This window comes from Ovis aries, chromosome 1 (genome assembly GCF_016772045.2).
Source record: "Ovis aries strain OAR_USU_Benz2616 breed Rambouillet chromosome 1, ARS-UI_Ramb_v3.0, whole genome shotgun sequence".
Lineage (NCBI taxonomy): Eukaryota > Metazoa > Chordata > Mammalia > Artiodactyla > Bovidae > Ovis > Ovis aries.
The window spans coordinates 190,886,016-190,911,039 of record NC_056054.1 but is presented as its reverse complement, the minus strand read 5'-3'; the positions used below and the strand labels follow the sequence as shown (position 1 = coordinate 190,911,039).

Below are 25,024 nucleotides of genomic sequence, written 5' to 3'. Positions count from 1 at the left end.
AGTGGGTTGCCATTTCCTCTTCCAGGCAGTCTTGGAGATCCAGGGATCAAAGCAGCATCTCCTGCATTGGTAGGTGGATTCTTTATTGCTGAGCCACCAGGGAAGACCCTCAGAATAACTAGTTTTGATTCTGAGAGCTCTAATTTCCATGATAGTTTCTTTTTCATTTATAATATTGATTTACCTTATGCCAATAAGGCTTTTTTTTTTAATTACTAAGATGAATTATTTTTTTTTAATTCCTTACAGAAATGACATTTTTCTAAGCTTTCTTCCTAAAATGCCTGGAGTGGGCCCTCAAATGGAAGGCCTTGCCCAGGACAGGAAGGCCGCAAGACACCTTCATTAGGGCGCTAACTCCTTTTTTTCTGCCTTGTGGCTGACCCACTGCTCCTCCCTTCGCTGCCTGCCTCCTCCCATTCCTCGAAGTCCACCGCCCCAGCACCGCGATCCCCGAGGCTCCGCCCCCTTCAGGGCCGCGCGCCCTTCTCCAAGATGGCGCCAGTGGCCTCTGCTCTGGGGGAAGTGAGCTCACGCTACTCCGGAAGGGAAGGCGGGAAGAGAGCGAGCGGGCGGGTGACCGGCTGTGGGGCTGTAGGGCTGTGGGTGGGGCGGTGGCCGCAGTTGTGGGTTTCACGTTTGGGCAGTAGCGAGGGTGAGGGACTCGTCCGCCTCTGGGAACCCGGTCGAGGGCCCAAGGCCGGGGGCGTTGGAGGAAATTGCCCCGAGCTGCTCGCCTCTGACTGGAGGCGCGGCGACCCTGGGAGCCGGCGTCCCGCCCCCGGCGGCCTCCTTCCCCGACCCTCCTCCCGGGCTGAGCGCGAGCCGCTCCAGCTCTGTCTCGAGAGCTGCTGTGGGAACCGCCGAGCGGGCTGGACTGAACCTTCCCCCTAAGGACCAGCTTGAGAAGAGGGAGCGAGGAGGGTCAGTCCGTCAGCCCAGAGGTCAGGCCGCGGGTTCCCGTCAGTGGTCCGTACTTCGCCCAGCCCTCCCGGCTAGGGTCCGCGACCTCCTCACGCTGTTTCTGCTCCTCCTTTGAGCATGCCACCAAGTCCTCTGGCAGGGTGATTTTTTTTTTCCTCCTTGCTTTTGTCCGGAAGGAGATATATATTTAAAGGACATCTGCCCTCTTCGCTGTCCTTCTCTTAAAAGTTTCCTTCAGGGGGAATGTTTGTATTCCTTCCCTGAACTATTTGATGATTACTGCTCCAGCCGCCCGCTAGTTTAGCAATTGGGAGCCCTTTCAGATCAGATCTTAAATCTTATCACTTACAAAACTACTCTCCAGAGTTGTTTCTCCCGCCCAAGAAGGGCAGATGGACTTTGGAGTTAAGATGCAGGGAGGTGAACCAGTGTCAGCAATGAAAGTCTCAGAGAGCGAAGGAAGGCTGGAGGGCCTGGCCACCGCGGTGACCCCGAACAAGAACAGCGGCAACAGTGGCTGTGGGGGTGGAATCAGCAGCAGCAGTAGCAGCCGAGGTGGCAGTGCCAAAGGCTGGCAGTACAGGTATGGCCCTTTCTCCAAGGTGATTTCCTGAGGAGGGGGTGAGTATGCTGAAGTCTGCATTCCTGCAGTTGTTGAAGGGTTAGGTTTATGCAGTATATTCAGAAGTAACTAATACGTTTCATTTGGACTTGGGAGTCTCAGCTTTCATTAGCAAGATTTAATACATTTATTTGTCCATTCAACAAGTATTTATTGAAGGCCTTTAGGAGAACACATAAATGTATCCCTTAACTCCCTCTACTACCTAGAGTTAATTTTTCCTGTGATTTGAGTCTATACCCACTTTTGTTTTTTCCTATATTGTAATTTGTTTACAACAAGTCTGCCTCCCTTGCTTGCTTGTTGAAAGGGGGGGACTGTTTAACTACACTCTCTCCAGAGGCTAGCAAAATGCTTGGTGCTGAGAACTTGTTTGTCCAGTGATGCATGGAATCATTCAATCAGAAAAAGATTCTTGCCCTCATAGTATTTGTGATTTAGAAAGAGAGATGTGCATAAATAATTAAATACAGAGTATGTGCGTGCTCAGTCTTGTCTGTGTTTTTGTGACCCCGTGGACTGTAGTCTGCCAGACTCCTCTGTCCATGGAATTCTTCAGGCAAGAATACTGGAGTGGGTTGCCATTCCCATCTCTAGGGGATCTTCCCGATTCAGGGATCAAAATCATGTCTCGGCAAAAGTACAAACTCAACTCTACTCCAATACTCTAAACTAGTGAGGTGTTTCAGTTTGAGTTGATTAGGCCACTCACACCCCTCTGTCTTTGAGAGATTCTACATTTATTAATTTTCATTGATATGAATGGAAAACTGAAGGAACAGGAAGTGAGTGCTGGAGAAGTAATGGTAGTTTTCTGTTTTTGATAATGTATAGGATAAGTGAGCATAGCCATCCAGAATCTTTTTTTTTAATTGAGAAATATTTGACATGTAACATTATATTAGGTTCAGGTGTACAACATAAAGATTTGATATTTGTATGTATTGTGGAATGATCACCACAATAGATCTAGTTAATGTGTGTCCCTGCACAGTTAATTTTTTTTTTTTATGAGAACTCTCTTAGCAACTTTTAAATGCGTGATACAGTATTATCAACTGTAGTCATGATGCTGCACAGTACCTTTCCACGTCTTACTTATTTTATAACGGAAGTTTGTACCTTTTGATCACCTTCACCCATTGTACCCACCCCTGACTCTGGCCGCCCTCAATCTGTTCTCTGTATTTATGAGTTTCGTTTTGTTTTTTAGATTCTACATATAACGATTGTGCAGTATTTGTCTTTTCTCTTTCTGACTTTTCTCACTTAGCATAATGCTATCAAAGTACGTCCACCTTGTTGCAAATGGCAATATTTCCTTTTTTATGGCTGAATGATATTCCACTGTGTGTATATATACCACATTTTATCTACTCATCATTGTCCATTTGATGGACTCTCTGGTTGCTTCCATGTTTTGGCTTTTGTAAATAATACTGCAGCGAACTTGAAGTTTCAGATATATTTTCAAATTAGTGTTTTCCTTTCCTTCGGATGAATACCTGGAAGTGAAATTGCTGGATTATTCAGAATCTTAAGAATAAATGAATGAAATTGTAATATCCTTTGAAACTATAGGAATGAATTCTTAAATTTTGGTCAAGTGCCTTGTGCCTAGCTCTAGTCCTTTTTAGCCTTTGTGATGTTTGTAGTTGTGAAATTTGTATGAAATTTGGAAGAGATTAAAATCAAGATTTTGTGAAGGCCATACATTTATCATGAATAATATCCATATATATGAAATATACTTGGCTGTATTTACGTACAGAAATGTAGAAGATTATAACTTTTTATTGGTAAGTGATTATACGAAAGGAAAGGAAAGTTACTGTGAAATGTCTAGGCTCAGTTTTGGAATGCATGATATGTGTGTGTGTGTGTGTGTGTGTGTGTGTGTGTGTGTGTGTGTGTTTTAGACTAACCATATAAAATTATCAATAACTTGGCAGGGTTATTTTGCTATAACTTAAGGAAGCAAGATAAAGTAATATTTCATGTAGCCAGAGGTCAGTCTTCTGACATCTTCAACTGTTTGAAACCCAGTCTTTAACTGAATTGAAAAGTGAAACAGGTTTCTTAACACTGTCATAAAGCCATATGCTTTATTCCCATACTTTGATTCAGGATTCTATTATCCCTTACTTAGGGTATTATTTAATGGTTATATAATTTTAAAACTAGAATCTGTTGAAAGCACAAAGGAAAAAAAGTTATCAGGAAATGGAAGATGATAACATAGAACAGTCAAAGACTTGAAAAATTAACATGTAGCTATATTACTTCCTATTAATATAATTATAGTTACAATGACCTTGTCATCCAGGAGAGTACAATATGTTTAAGAAGGCAGACAACTGTATCATACAGTGGTGAACAATTTCAAGGAAAATGACTAAAAAAAATGCCTGTGTCGGGTAATTCAGTTATGTGGAACTCTTCCCCAGTGATGCAGATATATAGCACATTACTACATTTACATACTGACATATACTTTTACTTAGATGAGGCTTGTTCAAAGCTAGTCTTTCAGCCTCTCAGTTGAATTTATCCCTTTATCCTGTGGGACATTAGTCAGTTTCCTTCATTGTCTTGTGTTACTTCTTCCCAGGCTTCTTCCTCTGAGGCCCAAAGTCTCTAGATTTAAAAAACAAAAACAATAATGAAAACTAATCTAAATCCTTTCCTCTTAAAAACAGTTTACCCTCAACTGCTTCCATTTCCATAACCCTTATTTATTGCTTAACCCATGACAGTTGGCTCTGTCCTTACCAAGGATATGAGTAAAAAACGATGAATACTTTTAGATTCTTATTCCAACTTTATAAGATATATGATATCTTTATAAGTGTATCTGTTTCTATTCTTTTCTTGCCTTTTTTGACATTACTTTCTCTTAATTTCTCCTTTATTGCTCTAAGAGAAAGCACCAAGTCATGTCTGACTCCTGTGACCCCATGGATTATAGCCTACCAGGCTCCACTGTCCATGGGATTCTCCAGGCAAGAATACTGGAGTGCGCTGTCATTTCCTTCTCCAGGGGATCTTCCTGACCTAGGAATTGAACCCAGGTCTCTCTCATTGCAGGCAGATTCTTTACTGACTGCTATGCTGGGAGCCCCTTTATTGCTCTAACTGTTGTCTAATTGCTCCTTTCTCACTTCTTTGCTTGGCTCTTTTACTTTAGAAGCTGATATGTTGCTTTATCATCTCCATGTTTTCTGTTTTCTGTCTCATTCTCTTCCATGGCCTCACCAGCGCCCTCTGGAACTTGAGAGCCATGAATGCAACTATGCTTACCTGTAACTTGCTACTATCTCATTTTAAACAATGGAGAGTTCAGGTTATGTCTTAGGGAGTGGTTGAAATTCAGTAAAGACTGTGTGATTCAGTGGCTTCCCAGGTGGCTCAGTGGTAAATAATCTACCTGCCAGTGCAGGAGACACAGAGATGTGGGCTCTATCCCAGGATTGGGAATATCCCCTAGAATAGAAATGGTAAAACACTCCAGTATTCTTGCCTGGAAAATTCCATGGACAGAGGAGCCTGGCTAGCACAGACTTGTGCTCACGACTGAACAACTGAGCACATGCACTTGTGTTTCAGACACTGGGGTTTGGCTTTGCAGACTTAGAGGATTAATTGGCATAATGCTTTCACAGGTCATATATGTTGTAGCATATATCGTTAACTTTATTCCTTTTTGTGGCTGAATAATATTCCATTTATGAATATACCACATTTTGCTAATCTGTTCATCAGTTTCCATGTTGTATATTATGAATAATGCTGCTTTGAATATTTGTGTTCAAGTTTTGCATGGACATATGTTTTCATTTCTCTTGGATATATACCTAGGAGTAGAATTGTTGGGTTATAAGGTAATTGTTTAACTGTTCAGCTGTTTGTAAACCTGTTAGACCATTTTCCAAAGCTATTGCACCATCTTATCTTATCAGCAGTATATTAAGGTTTTAATTTCTTGACATTCTCATCAACACTTGTTACTGTCTGTCTTTTTGGTTTTAGCCATCCTAGGGGGTATGAAATGGCATCTCATTGTGGTTTTTGAATTGCATTTCCCTGATGACTAATAATGTTAAGTATCTTCATGTTCTTACTGGTTATTTGTCTGTCGTCTTTGGAGAAATGTGTATTCAGATCTTTTGGCCACTTTTAAAAAACTGAACTGGATAGTTGGTTTACAATACTGTGCTAGTCTCAAGTATACAGCGAAGTGTTGGATTCTTTTCCATTGTAGCTTATTCAGTTCAGTTCAGTTCAGTTCAGTCGTTCAGTCGTGTCCGACTCTTTGCGACCCCATGAATCGCAGCACGCCAGGCCTCCCTGTCCATCACCAACTCCTGGAGTTCACCCAGACTCATGTCCATCGAGTCAGTGATGCCATCCAGCCATCGCATCCTCTGTCATCCCCTTCTCCTCCTGCCCCCAATCCCTCCCAGCATCAGAGTCTTTTCCAATGAGTCAACATACTTGTCCCAGCCACCCATGTTCCCTCCCTGGAGGCACTACCTTTTAGTGATTTCTTCACTATCATTTCAGAAAATTTATATTAGTTTTTTATGTAACAAATATGTAACTACATATATGTTAGTTTTGTATGGTTAAATATTTTTCTATGCTTGCTGCAGAGATTTTCCTGATCTTTGTATTTTAAATCTATTACATTTTTCCAGTCATATAGAAAACCTGTATAAATCAAACTTTTACTCTTTTTTCTTTTACTTCAAATTTTAGAAATTATAAATATTTGTTTTCATGTAGTTTTAAGATAATCTGGTAGTTTTATATTTAATTTTTTAATCTGCCTATAATTTATTTAGAAATATGAGATAGTGTGTTTGTTATCTATTATTGTGCTACAAATTAACCCCAAATGTAGTGTATTGAAATGGCAGTGTTTTTTTAATCTCACAGTGTCTGTGGGTCAGTAATATTGGTGCAGTACTGCTGGGTGCTCTGCCTCTGGGTCTTTCACAAGGCTATAGTCATCTTGAGGCTCAGCTGGGAAGGATCCACATCCTGGCTCATTCATGTTTTGGCACAATTCATTCATTTGGCACAATTCATGTTTTGGCACAATTCATTTATTTTGGCTTTTTGGAAACAGACCCCAGTTGCTCATGAGATGACCACTGGTGGCTTTCTTTGGTTTTTAGCCACATGGACCTCTCCATGGAGTATCTTACAACTTGGCAGCTTGTTTCGTCAGAGTGAGGAAGTGAGAAGAGAGTGCTAGCAAGAAGGAAGTCAGTCTTTCGTAACCTAGACATGGAAGTGAAGTCACATCACTTTTCACTATTCATTAGGAAAAAGATGAGGTTTAGCCCACACAAAGGTGTGAATACCAACAGGTAGGGATCAATGGGAGCCATGCAATAAGGTGCGTGTCATGAATATTAATATGAATGGATTCAAGATTGTCATCTGTGATTGAGGTAGATTTGACAGCTACACTACTGGAAGTTTGTCTCTTAAGCTGAGAATTGGGGGATGAATTTGATCTTTGGGGAATAAGAGGAACTACTTGGAAATCAGTTGTCATGACCCAGACATTTGATAATAAGGAAAATGTGCTAGTAGGCTGAAAAAGAAGGGAATCATTAGAGGAAGAGTGACAGCTTGGTGGTTGATTGGGTGATTAGGTGGAAGGTAGTGGAGGGAAAGGAAGTAAAAATTGACTTCAGTTATCCAGATACAAAACTTTGAGAAGTCTGTACTAGGAGGAACAGATTTTTGAGAGTCACATGATACATTTGCTTTTGGGTAAACTGAGCTTAAGTTGCCAGGATGTTTAAGTGACTTAGAGATATGGGGCATTAGAAATGTAGATAATTGCCTTTGTAGTATCCAGAATGTTCTCTCTTTTATTATCACAATTAATCCTCTTGGTATTCTCATTTAGGTTACAAATGGTTGTTCAAGCTCCTACAAATGCCACAACCTCCTCTACCTATTACTTGGGGCCCCTGGATCAGAGACCCTTAATATGAGGGTTAGGAGAATATGCTGCCTCAACAATTTAGGGACAATGCCCCTTCCCAGAAAGTAGTCTAAATAAGTTGGCCAAGGTTATATAGCTAGTAAATGAGAGAACTTTTATTCCCAGGGAGCTGTTTGCCTAAAGATATTAAAAGTAGATGAGCTCTCTAAAGGAATGAATAATTACTGATGAAGAATTAGTTTAGGACGTGGAAGCTTCTTCATTGCCTTTTCATATTGCTCATGGGGTTCTTTCAGCAAGAATTCAAGAGTGGTTTCCCATTCCCTCTTACAGTGGACCACATTTTGTCAGAACTCTCTACTGTAACCTGTCTTGGGTGGCCCTGCACGGCATGGCTTATAGCTTCATCGAGTTATGCAAGCCCCTTCGCCATGACAGGGCTGTGACCATGATGCAGAGAGCACTCATTGGAAAAGACCCTGATGCCGGGGAAGACTGAGGGCAAAAGGAGAATAGGGCAGCAGAGGATGAGATAACTGGTTGGGTAGCATCACCGACTCAACGGACATGAATTTGAGCAAACTCTGGGAGATAGTGAAGGAAGGACAGGGAAGCCCGGCATACTTCAGTCCATGGGGTTACAAAGAGGTGGACGTGATTAGCAATTGAACAACAATGAAAGTTTCATCATTTACTAGTGTTGTAACTCATGCAGCAAATAGTTTTGAGTCTTTTCCATGTATGAAGCTGTTAGTTAATTCTAAAATAATGTATACTCTCAGAACAGTGGAAATAGGGACCCCAAGACTTATTTTGGAAGGATCATGAAAAAGGATCAGAAAAGGGAAGAGCCTCAACTATATTTGCAAAATATTAATGTGAACTTTTTCAAAACCAAAGCTGAGAAGTGTGTTTATTAGCCTTAAAACTTCTTTCCAGAGTAATTTATACTCATATGATTTATATTCAGTATTTAAAATGAAAATAGATTTCTTAATTCTAGATCCTTCCTTCCTTCCTTTTTCATAGTAAATGTTCAAAGTTTATAAAATGTGTATGGTTCCTTTATTTTTCTTCTTGTCAGCTTTCAGAAAAATGTACAAATCTGCAAATCTGCCACTTTTTTATTTAAAATGGAGAGAAGAGAACTACCCAGAGGAGGAACTGAAAAGCAAATTGGGGCATATGATGGGCCTGCTTTTTCTTATTTGGACTCCTGTGCTAGCTGCTGCTGCTGCTAAGTCGCTTGTCGTGTCCAGCTCTGTGCGACCCCACAGACGGCAGCCTACCAGGCTCCTCCATCTCTGGGGTTCTCCAGGCGAGAACACTGGAGTGGGTTGCCATTTCCTTCCTGTTAACAAACAGATCTCTTTGTTAGAAAAGAGTATGCTAACATTAGCAAATAGTATACATTTCAGTAGATGGGGTAGAAGTCTGCAAATACATAGAAATAATTTTTGTGGTCAGATTTGGTGTCTTCCACTCTAAATACTCTGTTACAGGGAAAAGTACCCATTTGCAAATGGGGAAATGACATTTGCCTAAATATAACCTAGTGTTTGCTGTCTTTCAGATTTTTACCACTTTTGAGGTTGATTTAAAGAAAAAGTCATAAACGTTTGCTTTTTTCCTCTAAAGGTTAAAGGAAAGTTGAATATGTATTTCTGTATCCTAGTATTTGTTTTGTTTTGTTTTTCTTGTCTTAAGTCTGCTACAGCTGATAACAAGGGGAAGACAGCTTATAGGCATAAAACTGAGAACAGTAATAATACTGTTGCAGAAATCTAGTGAGAACTCTACCAAGCCTTGAACAAGATTTGGTTATACTATACTGTGATTTCTTATATTTTTGCTTTATGAGTTTAAATATAGTCTATTTGAGTTCATATTTCTCGAGAAGTTATGCTTATTAAAACTATGCAAACAACTTAATGTTAGAACACACAAATTAGTCTTTTTGGTATTTTCTGAATGTCATGTAATTTAGGTCCCAGAGGTAATTGCCTGTCAAATAGACTTGTGGGAAATTATGTCTCTTGTTTTTGCTTTTGAAAATAGTAGAGATAACAGGCCCCATGGTGTAATGGTTAGCACTCTGAAAATAGCGGAGAATATTCTTAATGTAAGTTATACTACTTTGAGAGAGGGAACATCTTTCCTAGCTAAGAGTCTTCCACTGTACAGATTTTGTTTAATCAAATAATTTGTGTTCAGACTTGTTCAGGTTTAACTTAAAACTAAATTGCCTAATTAAAAAAGTTGCATTAGCGTTTTGACATTACTATCTGGGTTTTAGGAAAATTTTAGAGCAATTTAGTTTCTAGTGGAAAAAAAAAAGATTTTCTTGTTGGTTAATTAGGTATTGTAACAAAGCATCATTTCCTACTCAGAGTCTCCCCTTCCTTGAGTTCCCCTGCTTTTGTACTTTGCTTCCATTGCTATTCTTGAGGTTGGCTGGAAAGTCCGTGGAGGGGTAGACTGAGGCCCATGGTTGCTACTGGCTGTAGCTGGAAACCCTAGTCAAGAGGGATAGAAGGAAGAGAAAATTAGAAATGGAACAAGAGGTAAAACAGGGATGGGAAAAGGACATAGAAAAGAGAGATAGACCGAGGGAGAAAGACGGAGAGACGGAAGAAAGGGACAGAATGAAAATGATGTAAGTGATGAAATGAAATGCCACTAACAGTTGCTTCTGAAACAGGTTTCCTATCCTTGATACAAGAGGCCTTTTTAATGTAGTGCCTGAGCCTGTACCCTCAATTCTATAAAGGATAAGGTGTTTATCAATTTTGTAGATATTTCACATATTTATAACTAACATAAATGAAAAATATTCTAAATCTAATTTTGGAGAATAGGTAATATGTTCATTTGATCCAGAAGAAAAAAAAGATTTGTAATGAAAATCTTTCCACTTGATCTCCACCTGCTTAGGACTCCTCTCACCTAAAAATAGAGGGTAAACACTTGGTTTTTTGTGTACTTTCAGAGATTTTTTTTTTTTTGAAGAATTAAGTAAATACAATATACATATGCTCCACTTTTAATTTTACCACAAATGGTATCAAACTATGTATATGTATGTAGTATTAGTTTAGGCTTTCATAACAAAAATGCTGTACTCTGAATGGCTTAAACAACATAAATTTAATTTCTCACAACTATGAAGGCAGGAAGTTTTGAGATCAGGGTGCCAGCATTGTCAGGTTCTGCTGAGGGCTCTTTTCCAGGTTTTCCGGTGGTCTTCTCACTGTGTGCTTACATGGTAGAGACAGAGGGGTGGGAGAGAGCTCTCTGGTGTTTCTTTTAAAGGCACCAGTCTATACCTGAGTATCTCCCAAAGGCTCCATCTCTGAAAACCATCATAGTGGGGGTTAGGACTTTACCATATGGATTTTGGAGAGACACAATTCAGTCTACCTTTAATCAGCTCCCTATTGATGGACATTTGTTTTCCAAAATTTTGTTATTATAATGTTGTAGTTAATAACCTTCCACACATGGCATCTTGCAAGCATATGAATATATCTGTGGGAAAAATACCCAGAGGTTGGACTTCCTGAATCAGTAAGTATCAAAATTATAATTTTGATAGTAGTTATTACCAGATTTCTCCTCATTGGGTTGTACAGTGGCAGTGATGGAGTGCTTGTTTCCCATCATCCTTATCAGTGTAATGTGTTATTAGACTGGCAAAAATCTAAAAATTTAATAGGTTAAAAAATGGTATTTCAGGATAGTTTTAATTTGATTCTTTTTTATTAAGAGTGAAGTTTTAGCATGAAATTCTGAGTGGGATTTTATTCTGTTTTACTATCATTGTAAATAGTGAATCAATTTATTAATAGATCAGCAGTTGGGAAATTTCTGTATAAAATATACTTATGCCTTTAACATTTTTGTTTTTATTATTCTTGGTAACCAGAGACATGGTTTCATTTTAGAGTATACCTTATATATTTTGAAGTTATATTTTTAAAATTTCACGTGATTTTATAGCTATACAAGATGCAGAATCATTTGATTATGCAAATTTGTAATTGGAGGTGATCTACTTCCTAGAAATGGGAAGCTTGAAGATTTGCCACCAAAAATTATGATGAAACTATTATAAAAAAAAAAAGATTTCTTTTTTTGGCCTCTCCACGAGGCATGTGGAGAGGGTTCCCCGACCAAGGATCAAATCTGACCCCTTGACAGTAAGCATGTGGAGTCCTAACCACTGGACCGCCAGAGAATTCCCAGATGTTTCTTTTATTTCTGTAATAGAGTGAGCTTTAAATTTTTCTGTGTTGATTTTTGAATAACTTACAGGTTCCTTAAGGTAAAAAACTTGAGAGTTTGAATTTGTCGTTAAGTAGTGTAAAATTTTCAAAAGAATCAACTCTTTAGTCAGGTTATATATATAAATGAAAAAGACCTTTTCTTGGAGCTTCTTGTGTGGTTGTCACCTTTTTTCTCCTTTTTAATTCAAGTATGGAGGAAGGGAAATGGTTTTTTGTTATTTCTTTTTACATTCAATTTAGAAAGAGTCGGACATGACTGAAGTGACTTAGCTTAGCTTTAGCACAAGGAAAGAGGAGAAGGCAATGGCAGCCCACCCCAGTACTCTCGCCTGGAAACTCCCAGGGACGGAGGAGCCTGGTAGGCTGCGGTCCATGGGGTCGCTAGGAGTCGGACACAACTGAGCGACTTCACTTTCACTTTTCCTTTCATGCATTGGAGAAGGAAATGGCAACCCACTCCAGTGTTCTTGCCTGGAGAATCCCAGGGACGGGGGAGCCTGGTGGGCTGCCGTCTATGGGGTCGCACAGAGTCGGACATGACTGAAGTGACTTAGCAGCAGCATAAGGGAAGAATGTATTCTTTCTTGAATTATGCTGAACAGGCAAAATTTCAATGTGTGTTTTTGGAATTAAAGCTGGAGAGAGGTACATAACAAAAGTAGAGAGAATAGATATTCAGATAGGGAGAGGATAGCAGGGACTTTTAGTATCCTGCTGTTCTCTTGTTCTGTAGTGTCCAAGTCTTATTGAAATGGCTACTATGAAGACTTTTTGAGAGTATATAGGGTGTAAGTAAATGCTACTATGTAAACAAGATATTGTGCTAGAAAAATAATGTCTACTTTTCTCTAAAAATTTTAAATGTGAAATATGTTGCTCTTACATGCAAACTGTACTTTTGAAATGACAATTTTCTGTTGAGAAAAACCTTTGAAATTTTGAGTGATGAGTAATGTACACACATTTTAGATTGAAAAGATCATCTAACACATGAGAATGACAGAGAATTTAAGTGATTTGGCCAATGTCACTCGTGGCATTCAGTCAGTCAGTCAGTTCAGTCACTCAGTCGTGTCCGATTCTTTGCGACCTCATGAATCACAGCACGCCAGGCCTCCCTGTCCATCACCAACTCCCGGAGTTCATTCAAACTCACGTCCATTGAGTCCATGATGCCATCCAGCCATCTCATCCTCTGTCGTTCCCTTCTCCTCCTGCCCCCAATCCCTCCCAGCATTAGAGTCTTTTCCAATGAGTCAACTCTTCGCATGAGGTGGCCAAAGTACTGGAGTTTCAGCTTTAGCATCATTCCTTCCAAAGAAATCCCAGGGCTGATCTCCTTCAGAATGGACTGGTTGGATCTCCTTGCAGTCCAAGGGACTCTCAAGAGTCTTCTCCAACACCACAGTTCAGAAGCATCAATTCTTCAGCGCTCAGCCGTCTTCACAGTCCAACTCTCACATCCATACATGACTTTTGGAAAAACCACAGCCTTGACTACATGGACCTTTGTTGGCAAAGTAATGTCTCTGCTTTTGAATATGCTATCTAGGTTGGTCATAACTTTCCTTCCAAGGAGTAAGCAACTTTTAATTTCATGGCTGCAGTCACCATCTACAGTGATTTTGGAGCCCCCCAAAATAAAGTCTGACACTGTTCCCACTGTTTCCCCATCTATTTCCCATGAAGTGATGGGACCAGATGCCATGATCTTCGTTTTCTGAATGTTGAGCTTTACGTCAACTTTTTCACTCTCCACTTTCACTTTCATGAAGAGGCTTTTAGTTCCTCTTCACTTTCTGCCATAAGGGTGGTGTCGTCTGCATATCTGAGGTTATTGATATTTCTTCCGGCAATCTTGATTCCAGCTTGTGCTTCTTCGGGCCCAGCATTTCTCATGATGTACTCTGCATAGAAGTTAAATAAGCAGGATGACAATATACAGCCTTGACGTACTCCTTTTCCTATTTGGAACCAGTCTGTTGTTCCACGTCCAGTTCTAACTGCTGCTTCCTGATCTGCATACAGATTTCTCAAGAGGCAGGTCAGGTGGTCTGGTATTCCCATCTCTTGCAGAATTTTCCACAGTTTATTGTGATCCACACAGTGAAAGGCTTTGGCATAGTCAATAAAGCAGAAATAGATGTTTTAATGGAACTCTCTTGCTTTTTCCATGATCAGAGGATGTTGGCAATTTGATCTCTGGTTCCTCTGCCTTTTCTAAAACCAGCTTGAACATCAGGTAGTTCATGGTTCACGTATTGCTGAAGCCTGGCTTGGAGAATTTTGAGCATTACTTTACTAGCATGTGAGATGAGTGCAATTGTGTGGTAGTTCCAACATTCTTTGGCATTGCCTTTTTTTGGGATTGGAATGAAAACTGACCTTTTCCAGTCCTGTGGCCACTGCTGAGTTTTCCAAATTTGTTGGCATATTGAGTGCAGCACTTTGACAGCATCATCTTTCAGGATTTGAAACAGCTCAACTGGAATTCCATCACCTCCACTAGCTTTGTTTGTAGCGATGCTTCCTAAGGCCCACTTGACTTTACATTCCAGATGTCTGGCTCTACATTAGTGATCACACCATCATGATTATCTTGGTCGTGAAGCTCTTTTTTGTACAGTTCTTCTGTGTATTCTTGCCATGTCTTCTTAATATCCTCTGCTTCTGTTAGTTCCAGACCATTTCTGTCCTTTATCGAGCCCATCTTTGAAAGAAAGGTTCCCTTGGTATCTCTAATTTTCTTGAAGAGATCGCTAGTCTTTCCGATTCTGTTCTTTTCCTCTATTTCTTTGCATTGATCGCTGAAGAAGGCTTTCTTATCTCTTCTTGCTATTCTCTGGAACTCTGCATTCAGGCGCTTATATCTTTCCTTTTCTCCTTTGCTTCTTGCCTCTCTTCTTTTCACAGCTATTTGTAAGGCCTCCCCAGACAGCCATTTTGCTTTTTTGCATTTCTTTTCCATGGGGATGGTCTTGATCCCTGTACAATGTCACGAACATTAGTCAGTGGGAAAGTCAAAACTTGATCATGTATCCCTTTCAGGTGTGCATTCCATAGTATATATTACCTCACACTTAAGCTTTAGAAACTTAATTTTGAACATAAAGGTATTGAAAATCTTACTAGTAATTTCTGAAAGTCCTGTTCATAAGTTAAGTCTAAGTGGGAGTTAACATTGGTTGCAGCCTCTTTAGAGAGCAGATTGACAATATATAAAAATTAAAAATGCATATACATTTCAGGGAACAAATTTGAGTCAGTTGAAGTGAGGTGGATGAACCTAGAGCTTGTTATACAGAGTGTAGTAAGTCAGAAAAAGAAAAACAAATATTGTATATTAATGCATGTATATAGAATCTAGAAAAATGATACTGATAAACCTATTTGCAGAGGATGGAACAAAGTTGAGAGAGTAGCATTTACATAAAGACACTACCATGTCTAAAATAGATAGGTAGTGGGAAATTGCTGTATGACGCAGGGAGCCTAACCTGGCGCTCTGTGATGACCTAGGTGGATGGGAGGGAGGTTCAGGAGGAAGGGGATATATGTGTACATATAGCTGATTCACATCGTTGTACAGCAGAAACCAGTACAACATTGTAAAGCTGTTATCCTCCAATTAAAAATAAATTTTAAAAATGCATATCCTTTTCGCCTAGGAATTTCAGTTTTAGCAAATATATACAAAGATGTGTATAACTTAGTTGGTTATAGTATTGTTTGTAATAATAAAAACCTGGAAGCAAATGTCCATCACTAGGAGGATTAGTTAAATATATAGTAATACTGCTGTGCAGTGGGTTTCTATGCAGATGCTAAGAATGAATTAAATCCATATGTGTTAAAATGAAATCATCCCTAAGAAAATTGTGAAAAAAGCAAGGTACAGTGTATGTAGTAGCAACCATTTAAAAAAAAATTAGTGAGTGCGCACAAGTGTGCACACACACTTGTAGGTACATAGACTGTCTCTTGAAAAGATGATAAAAAGTTGAGGGAAGTGCTTATCTCTGAGGAGGGAAACTGTTGGTGGAAGACAAGGTTGGAAAGAGATTTTTCACTGTATATGTATGTAGTTAGGGAACAGTTATTAGGAAAAAATTCTTTATGGGTTGCTCATACTTCTGCTTCCCTTGTGCATTGAGGTACTGACTCTCCTTTGCTCTTTACTGTTTTTTTTTTTTTTTTCAAAAAATATTTGTATAGCAAAAAGTCTTAGAGGATAGAGATAATATCTCTCTCCTGAGCAAAAGTCAGGTTTGTTTACTGTCCAGTATAATAAAGATAATGTCTCCTTGCCATGGAGGTCACATAGACTTACTATTCTTAAAAGATTTGGGTTCCCTCCACTCAAGGTTCCTTGTCTGTACTGCAGCCTACCACATATGCAGGCATCTCCTGCCCTCTGCATTGCCCCATGTGACTGGGCTGATAATCTACTGGTATTGCTGTGACTACTGAAGTCTTTGGTCTCTGACATAGGAGTTTAATGTATTCTGCCAGCATCCAGGAAACTGTGGCAAGCTAATTTGTTGGCTTGCAAATAGGGTGAAAGTGGAAACAGTGGCAGATTTGATTTTTTTGGGCTCCAAAATCACTGCAGACAGTGACTGCAGCCATGAAATTGAAAGACACTTCTAGGAAGAAAAACTACGACAAACCTAGATAGCGTATTAAAAAGCAGAGACATCACTTTGCTGACAAAGATCCGTATAGTCAAAGCGATGGTTTTTCCAGTACGGATGTGAGAGTTGGACCATAAAGAAGGCTGAGCACCAAAGAATTGATGCTTTCAAATTGTGGTGACTGGAAAAGACCTTGAAAGTCCGTTGTACTACATGGAGATCAAATCCGTCAATCCTAAAGGGAATCAATCTTGAATATTCATGAGAAGGACTGTTGCTGAAGCTAAACTTCCAAACTTTGGCCTCCTGATGCGAAGAGCCGACTCATTGGAAAAGACCCTGATGCTGGGAAAGATAGAAGGCAAAAGAAGAAGAATATGACAGAGGATGAGGTGAGGTGGTTGGATGGCATCACCAACTCAATGGACATGAGTTTGAGCAAACTCAGGGAGGCAGTGAAGGACAGGGAAGCCTGGGGCACTGCAGTCCATAGGGTTGCAGAGTTGGACACGATTGAGTGACTGAACAACAACAAAATAGGATGATGTCTCAGACCCTTCATAGTTCTTGACAAGATACCTAGTGGACAAAAAATTATTTGAAAATAATTACCTGAAAATGTCAGTCTAACAGGGTAAGACAGATCTAGAGAACTGATCTAGAAAATGAGCCCTTTGTCTGCAGAGGAATTGACTCCTTTGAGTGAGAGAAAACCAGTATTTCCTGGGCATTCACCATATTGAAGTGCGCTTCAAATATATTTGGATTGAAATATCTCTTCTTCATTCCTCATTATAAATCTGAAGTTAGGTTTTTTAATTCACATTTACAGATAAAGACGCAGGACCGGATGTGTTACTTGCCTAAGGTCACACTGGGATTCAAACTTGTGTTTGTCTGAGTTAAACTCCTGCTCTTCACCTTATAATAAACAACTTCCTTTCTGTAAGTGTTAGAGTTGACTTTCTACTTTTTCATGTATAAATTTCCTCTTTCCCATCATCAGATGGCTAGTTATCTGCATGAGGGATTTAGTTGTCTGTAACTTTAGGATTATATATTGAATTTTTCTTTCTGTTTCCAGTCTGTGTAGGCAAATGTTTTGCAGCTGTGTTTCTCAAACTTCCTTTATGAAATCTCTCTTAATTGTGTAAGACAGTCAGTGCAGTTTGTGATTTAAAGGAGCCCATGGCTGATGTAACTTTATGATCTTCAAAATTCATGAGGATTTATATTCTACCCTGTAATATATCTGACTGCAGCCATGAAATTAAAAAACGCTTACTCCTTGGAAGAAAAGTTATGACCAACCTAGATAGCATATTGAACAGTAAAGACATTACTTTGCCAACAGAGGTCCATCTAGTCAAGGCTATGGTTTTCCAGTGGTCATGTATGGATGTGAGAGTTGGACTGTGAAGAAAGATGAGCACCAAAGAATTGATGTTTTTGAACTATGGTGTTGGAGAAGACTCTTGAGAGTCCCTTGGACTGCAAGGACATCCAACCAGTCCATTCTGAAGGAGATCAGCCCTGGGATTTCTTTGGAAGGAATGATGCTAAAGCTAAAACTCCAGTACTTTGGCCACCTCATGCAAAGAGTTGGCTCATTGGAAAAGACTCTGATGCTGGCAGGGATTGGGGGCAGGAGGAGAAGGAGATGACAGAGGATCAGATGGCTGGATGGCATCACCGACTCGATGGACATGAGTTTGAGTGAACTCCAGGAGTTGGTGATTGACAGGGAGGACTGGTGTGCTGCGATTCATGGGGTCGCAAAGAGTCGGACATGACTAAGCGACTGAACTGAACTGAATATGTTACTGGGTTTTTCAGAGATGAATACATAACATCATGAGTTCAGGACCAGTTGAGAGGACATAAGGATCAGATAGGATGCAGTCAAATTACCAGGGTTTTTTTAATTGTAAAATGTACATATCAGAAAATTTATTACTTTAACCATTTGTAAGTATTTATAAGTTCAGTGGCCTTAAATATATTCACATTGTTATGCAGCCATCTCCACTATTCATTCCAGAATTTTTTATCGTCCCAAACTAAAACTCTATAACTATTAAATAACTTCTTATATCAGCCCCCGCCCCAACCACTGTTCTACCTTCTGTCTCTGATTTTGACAAATCTATGTACCTCATGTAAGTGGAATCATAAAATTACTTGTCATTTTGTGATTAGCTTATTTAATTTAGCAGTGTCCTCAAGATTTATCCATGTTGTACCATGTGTCAGAATTTCCTTCTTTTTGTTTGAAGGCTGAATAAATATTCCATGTGTGTATATATATATATGTACACACACACAGTACATTTTATTTATCCATTCATCTGTTGTGGATACCTGAGTTGTTTCTGCCTTAAAAATTTTTTTTTAATTGGAGTATTGTTGATTTACAATGTTGTGTTTAATTTTTGCTCTACAGCAAAGTGACTCAGATATATATTTTTTCTTTTTCATATTCTTTTCCATTATGGTTTATCACAGGATATTAAATGTAGTTTCTGGTGCTAGACAGTAGGACTTGTTTATCCATCCTATGTATAATAGTTTGCATCTGCTGATCCCAAATGCCCAATCCTTCCTCCCCCACCCCTATTCCCCCTTGGCAATCACGAGTCTGTTCTCTATATTTGTGGGTCTGTTTTTGTTTCATAGATATGTTCATTTGTGTTGTATTTTAGAGTCCACATATAAGTGGTATCATATGGTATTTGTCTTTCTCTTTCTGCCTTAACTTCACTTTGGGCGAACCTAGAGGTCCATGCATATTGCTGCAAATGGCATTATTTCACTCTTTTTAATGGCTGAGCAATATTTCATTTCTGTGTGTGTATGGAAAAAGCAAGAGAGTTCCAGAAAAACATCTATTTCTGCTTTATTGACTATGCCAAAGCCTTTCACTGTGTGGATCACAATAAACTGTGGAAAATTCTGAAAGAGATGGGAATACAAGACCACCTGACCTGCCTCTTGAGAAACCCGTATGCAGGCCAGGAAGCAACAGTTAGAACTGGACATGAAACAACAGACTGGTTCCAGATAGGAAAAGGAGTACGTCAAGGCTGTATATTGTCACCCTGCTTATTTAACTTCTATGCAGAGTACATCATGAGAAACGCTGGGCTGGAAGAAGTACAAGCTGGAATTAAGATTGCCGGGAGAAAATATCAATCACCTCAGATATGCAGATGATACCACCCGTATGGCAGAAAGCAAAGAAGAACTAAGGAGCCTCTTGATGAAAATGAAACAGGAGAGTGAAAAAGTTGGCTTAAAGCTCAACATTCAGAAAACGAAGATCATGGCATCCCGTCCCATCACTTCATGGGAAATAGATGGGGAAACAGTGGAAACAGTGTCAGACTTTATTTTTTGGGCTCCAAAATCACTGTAGATGGTGACTGCAGCCATGAAATTAAAAGTCGCTTACTCCTTGGAAGAAAAGTTACGACCAACCTAGATAGCATATTCAAAAGCAGAGAGACATTACTTTGCCCAAAAAGGTACGTCTAGTCAGGCTATGCTTTTTCCAGTGGTCATGTATGGATGTGAGAGTTGGACTGTGAAGAAGGCTGAGGGCTGAAGAATTGATGCTTTTCAACTGTGGTGTTGGAGAAGACTCTTGAGAGTCCCTTGGACTGCAAGGAGATCCAACCAGTCCATTCTGAAGGAGATCAGCCCTGGCTGTTCATTGGAAGGACTGATGCTAAAGCTGAAACTTCAATACTTTGGCCAACTCATGTGAAGAGTTAACTCATTGGAAAAGACTCTAATGCTGGGAGGGACTGGGGGCAGGAGGAGAAGGGGACGACAGAGGATGAGATGGCTGGATGGCATCACTGACTCGATGGACGAGAGTCTGAGTGAACTCCGGGAGTTGGTGATGGACAGGGAGGCCTGGCGTGCTGCGATTCATGGGGTCGCAAAGAGTCGGACAGGGCTGAACGACTGAACTGAACTGAACTGATGTATGTGTGTGTACCACATCTTCATCCATTCATCTGTCAATGGACATTTTGGTTGTTTCTATGTCTTGTCTATTGTAAATAGTGCTGCTATGAATGTAGGGGTGCATGTATCTTATTTTGTTTTTTTAATAATAAGTTTTAACATACTGGAGAACAATTACTGAATAATTTTAAAATAAGTAAATGTTATTAACATCAGCTTAAAATAAAATTTTGAGTAACATTTATCTGTCATTGGATAATTCTCTAATAATTAGCATCTTTTCATGTGCCTGTTGGCCATCTATATGTTGTCTTTGGAGAAATGTCTGTTTAGGTCATCTGCCCATTTTTTGCTTGGGCTGTTTGTTTGTTTGTTTTTGTTATTGAATTGTAGAAGCTGTTTGTTTTGGAAATTAAGCCCTTGTTGGTTGCATCATTTGCAAATATTTTCTCCCACTCTGTAGGCTGTCTTTTCAATTTGTTTATCGTTTCCTTTGCTGTGCAAAAGCTTGTAAATTTGATTAGGTCCCATTTGTGTGATTTTGCTTTTATTCCTTGGGAGACTGACCTAAGAAAATAGTGGTACTGTTTATGTCAGAATGTTTTGCCTATGTTCTTTCTGGGAGTTTTATGTTGTCTTATCTTATATTTAAGTCTTTAAATCACTTTGAGTTTATTTTTGTGTATGATGTGAGGGAATATTCTGGCTTCACTGATTTACATGGGACTGTCCAGAGTTATTTCTGCCTTTTGGCTGTTGTGAATAATGTTGCTATAAATATTTGTGTGCAAATATCTGTTGGAGTTCTTGCTTTTATTCTTTTGTGTATCTACCCAGAAGTGAAATTGCTGAATATAGTAATTCTATATTTAACTTCTTGAGAAACGATTATACTGTTCTCCACAGTGGCTGCACCATTTTGTAGTCCCACCAGCAATGCACAAGTGTTCTAATTTCTCTACATTCTTAACAACACTTGTTATTTTCTGTTTTGCTTGGTTTTATTTATTTATATTTTTGGCTGCATCACACAACATGTGGGACCTTAGATCCCTGACCAGGAATCAAACCCCTGCTCCCTGCAGTGGAAGCGCAGAGTCTCAACCACTGGACCATGAGAGAAGTCCCTTGGTTTTGTTTTTGATGGGTAAGGGCCGCCCTGGTGGTGCAGTGGTAGAGAATCTGCCTGCCAGTGTAGGAGGCACAGGACACTTGGCTTGGATCCCTGGATCGGCAAGATCCCTTGGAGCAGGAAATTGCAACCCACTGCAGTATTCTTGCCTGGAGAATCCCATGGACAGAGGAGCCTGGTGGTTTATAGTCTGTGTGGTCTCAGAAGTGTCAGACACGGCTGAGCACTCACACACACACACACATGCACACATTCACCTCGTTACAAGCAGCTTAGAATATTCAGGTCCTATCTCTGTCAGAGCAAATGAGAATATGTTCTCTGGGTAGATAGTCTAGGATACAAAGAAGAGCGCCCAGAAGGAGTGAGCTATTCATGCCTAGCTATGGAAGAGTGAAGGGAAAGGGGAAGGCTGGGAGAGGAAGACAGGAGCTCTCTGGTGAAGTTATCCTCATGAAAATATGTGAACAGGGAGCAAGTTTCTTAACATTTATGTGAGTTTTAACATTAAAAATGCTTTAATTTCTTACAGTCAAATAAGCTTGCTCTAGAAATATAGCCTGTTTTACCCTGTTCTCCTAACCACCTAGCCCAGTTTTGGGTACGTGTAACCTAATTTGAGAATTAAAGGCTTAAAGGAACATAGTTTTACATCCCCAAAAAGCAATGCCATATTGGAAAGTTTTAAAAAACTTCATCCATACCTCTATTAATAAGTATAAATAGCTCTGTGTCTGGACCGTCCCACCTACTCAGTATGATTGAATGTTTTAAAATGTTTTACTTGATTATAAAAATAATGTATTAAAATTGAAAAATGTGAAACAGTAAAGGAAGCAAATTAAATCAACCATAATTCTTCTGTCCAGTGATAACCACAGTTATAATTTTGTGTACTTTTGTTGTAAAATATATGTACAGCATATATGCCTGTGCATATATTTTACACACTATATAAAATTCTGTAACCTGCAATTTTAGGCTCTGGATAAGTGTTTCCCCATGTTAAAAACTCATAGACATTTTATTTATTTATTTATTTATTTTTTATTTTACCTTACAGTACTGTGTTGGTTTTGCCATACATTGACATGAATCCGCCACGGGTGTACATGAGTTCCCAATCCTGAATCCCCCTCCCACCTCTCTTCCCATATCATCTCTCTGGGTTATCCCAGTGCACCAGCCCCAAGCGTCCTGTATCCTGTATCGAACCTAGACTGGCGATTCATTTCTTACATGATAGTATACATGTTTAAATGCCTAACTCATAAACATTTTAACTGGTGAATACTATTCTGTATTAGTTATTCATTTTCTTAATTTCATTTGTTTAGTTTGTTTTTCTTTCTTTCCTTTTCACTTCCTTTTTTTTCCAGTTTATATTTTTTACTATTGTACATAGTGCTACAGTGGACATATTTGCATATTATGTTTGTCTACATTTCTGTTGTCTGTCAGGATACCTAGAAGTAAAATTCTTAGGCCAAGGAGCATTAACATTTTTAAGACTCTTTAGCAGAAAGGCGAGAGTCTCCCTTGACTGTATACTTTTTGGTATAGATTAAGATAGTTGCAATTAGAATTTGTTTTATCTGGGATTTATTTCAGTATACAGGCTGTGAATTTAAATTTTTTCTTTTTTTTTTTTCTTTTTGCAAGTTTCTCAGTTGTCTTGTGCTTTTATAGGAAAATTTTGCTTTTGTCTTCTCATTGCTTAATTCATTCAACAGAGATGTAGTGAACACCTGTTTATATCCCAGACTATGCACTGGGTGCTGCAAGGGCTGCTAGGAGGAGTAAGAAGCAGTGCTGCTCTGTGGAATATCTTTACAGCAGAAGGAGGTACATGTGTTGCAATCATTCCCATCTGTTGTCAGTGGCTTTTTCCTCAACTAAGAAGGTGGCTCCCTCTGTTCATGCTATTTATATTATCAAGGGATTGAACCAAAGCTCAGCCTTTTTGGAGGACAGTTTTTGCCTAGTAGAAAGTAGGAATATTGAACTGTGGCTGACTGGCACTTTCTTCACTACAGCTTGCATAAATTTCTGCCTATAATTAAGTGTCCTAAGGTACCTGATGCTAGTTCCTCTACCTGGGCTCTGGAGCCCACCTCTCCCTCATTTCCATCTCTCTTCTGAGTTGTGAGCCTTTTCTCTTTACTGTACCCTACCCATCAGGCACTTTGAACTATCCCTGCCTTAAGCCCACATTGCCTTAACCACTTTTCTTTCTCCCAGTCTTTCTTCAGTTCATTGCCAGCTAGCTCTGCCTTCATCATTACATTGAATTATTATCTCTTGGTTGTTAATTTTTTTTTTTTTTTTGGTCATGCGTCGTGGCTAATGGGATCCTAGTCCCCTTATCAGGGATTGAACCCAGGCCCACACAAGAGAAAGCACTGATTCCCAACCACTGGACCACCAGTGAATTCCCTTGGTTGTTGAATCTAATAGAAATTTCTCAATCTTCATTTTCCGTTACTCCTCAAATAGTATTAACATTCTTGACATTCAAAAACTTACTTGAAATACTCCTGGTTTTTGTCTTACTATTCAGCCACTTCTTATCTCCTCTCTGTATTCCTCTTGCCTATAAAACTTTTCTCTAGGATTCTCTCTTAGAATCTGTCCCTTCTCTTGTCATTTAAAAAATTATTTATTTTTAATTGAAGGATGATTACAATATTGTGTTGGTTTCTGCCGTACTTCAACATGGATCAGCCATAGGTATATATATCTCCCCTCTCTCCTGAGCCTCCCTTCCACCTACTACCCCTTGTCATTTTGTATAATTCCTAGGTGATTTACCCTCATGGTTTCAAATACCAGTTATATGCTTATGTGCTGATTACCACCAAAATCTGTGTGTTCAATCCAAATCACACTACCTTATTGGGTATCTCCTTGTGTTATGTCTCACAGGTCCCTTAAAATCACCATGGTAATTTGGAACAAATCCAAAACTTCTGTTATGATCCCCAGTTCAGTGAAGGTGTTCATATCTACACAGTTGTGCCAGCTGGAAATCTGGGTTTTTGCCTTTGTCCCTTCTGTCTTACTCTTACTCTCACTCTCATTCCACATCTGAGAAGTCCTGTCACTTCAACCTAATCACCATTGAATCCTATGTCTTTGTTTAATGAATACTGTATCTTTAACAAGCTATCCTTTTCATTTGTATGACAGCTAAAAACAGAGTCGCTGTGGGTCATTGTCTTTTTCTTCAAGAAGATGTTTTTCTTATTATTTGGTAATGAATTTGGGATGGAGAGGTATAACCTTCTTTATTTCCCTATCCTTTTCAGTGGATTTTCAGAGTGCTTTATATTTAGAAGGTACTGAACAATTGTGTTGAACTGAAATGAAAGGATTTGAAACTGTTTAAAAAGTAGCTTAATTGAAAAGCTTCTACATGTTTTCCTTAGTCTTCCCTGGTGGCTCAGAGGATAAAGTGTCTGCCTGCAATGCAGGAGACCCAGGTTTGAT

General features: G+C 39.3%; 1 protein-coding gene across 2 annotated transcripts in view; it reads left to right on the top strand.

Moving 5' to 3' along the window:
* Window positions 1-538: 538 nt before the first annotated feature.
* OSBPL11 (oxysterol binding protein like 11) overlaps window positions 539-25,024 on the top strand; it is a 102,010-nt gene continuing 77,524 nt past the window's right edge. For both annotated transcript variants that reach the window (XM_042232591.2, XM_004002992.5), the window contains exon 1: window positions 539-1,507. In XM_042232591.2, coding sequence (XP_042088525.1) covers window positions 1,317-1,507 — 191 coding nt within the window. In that variant the 5' untranslated portion in view covers window positions 539-1,316. The remainder of the gene's footprint in view (window positions 1,508-25,024) is intronic.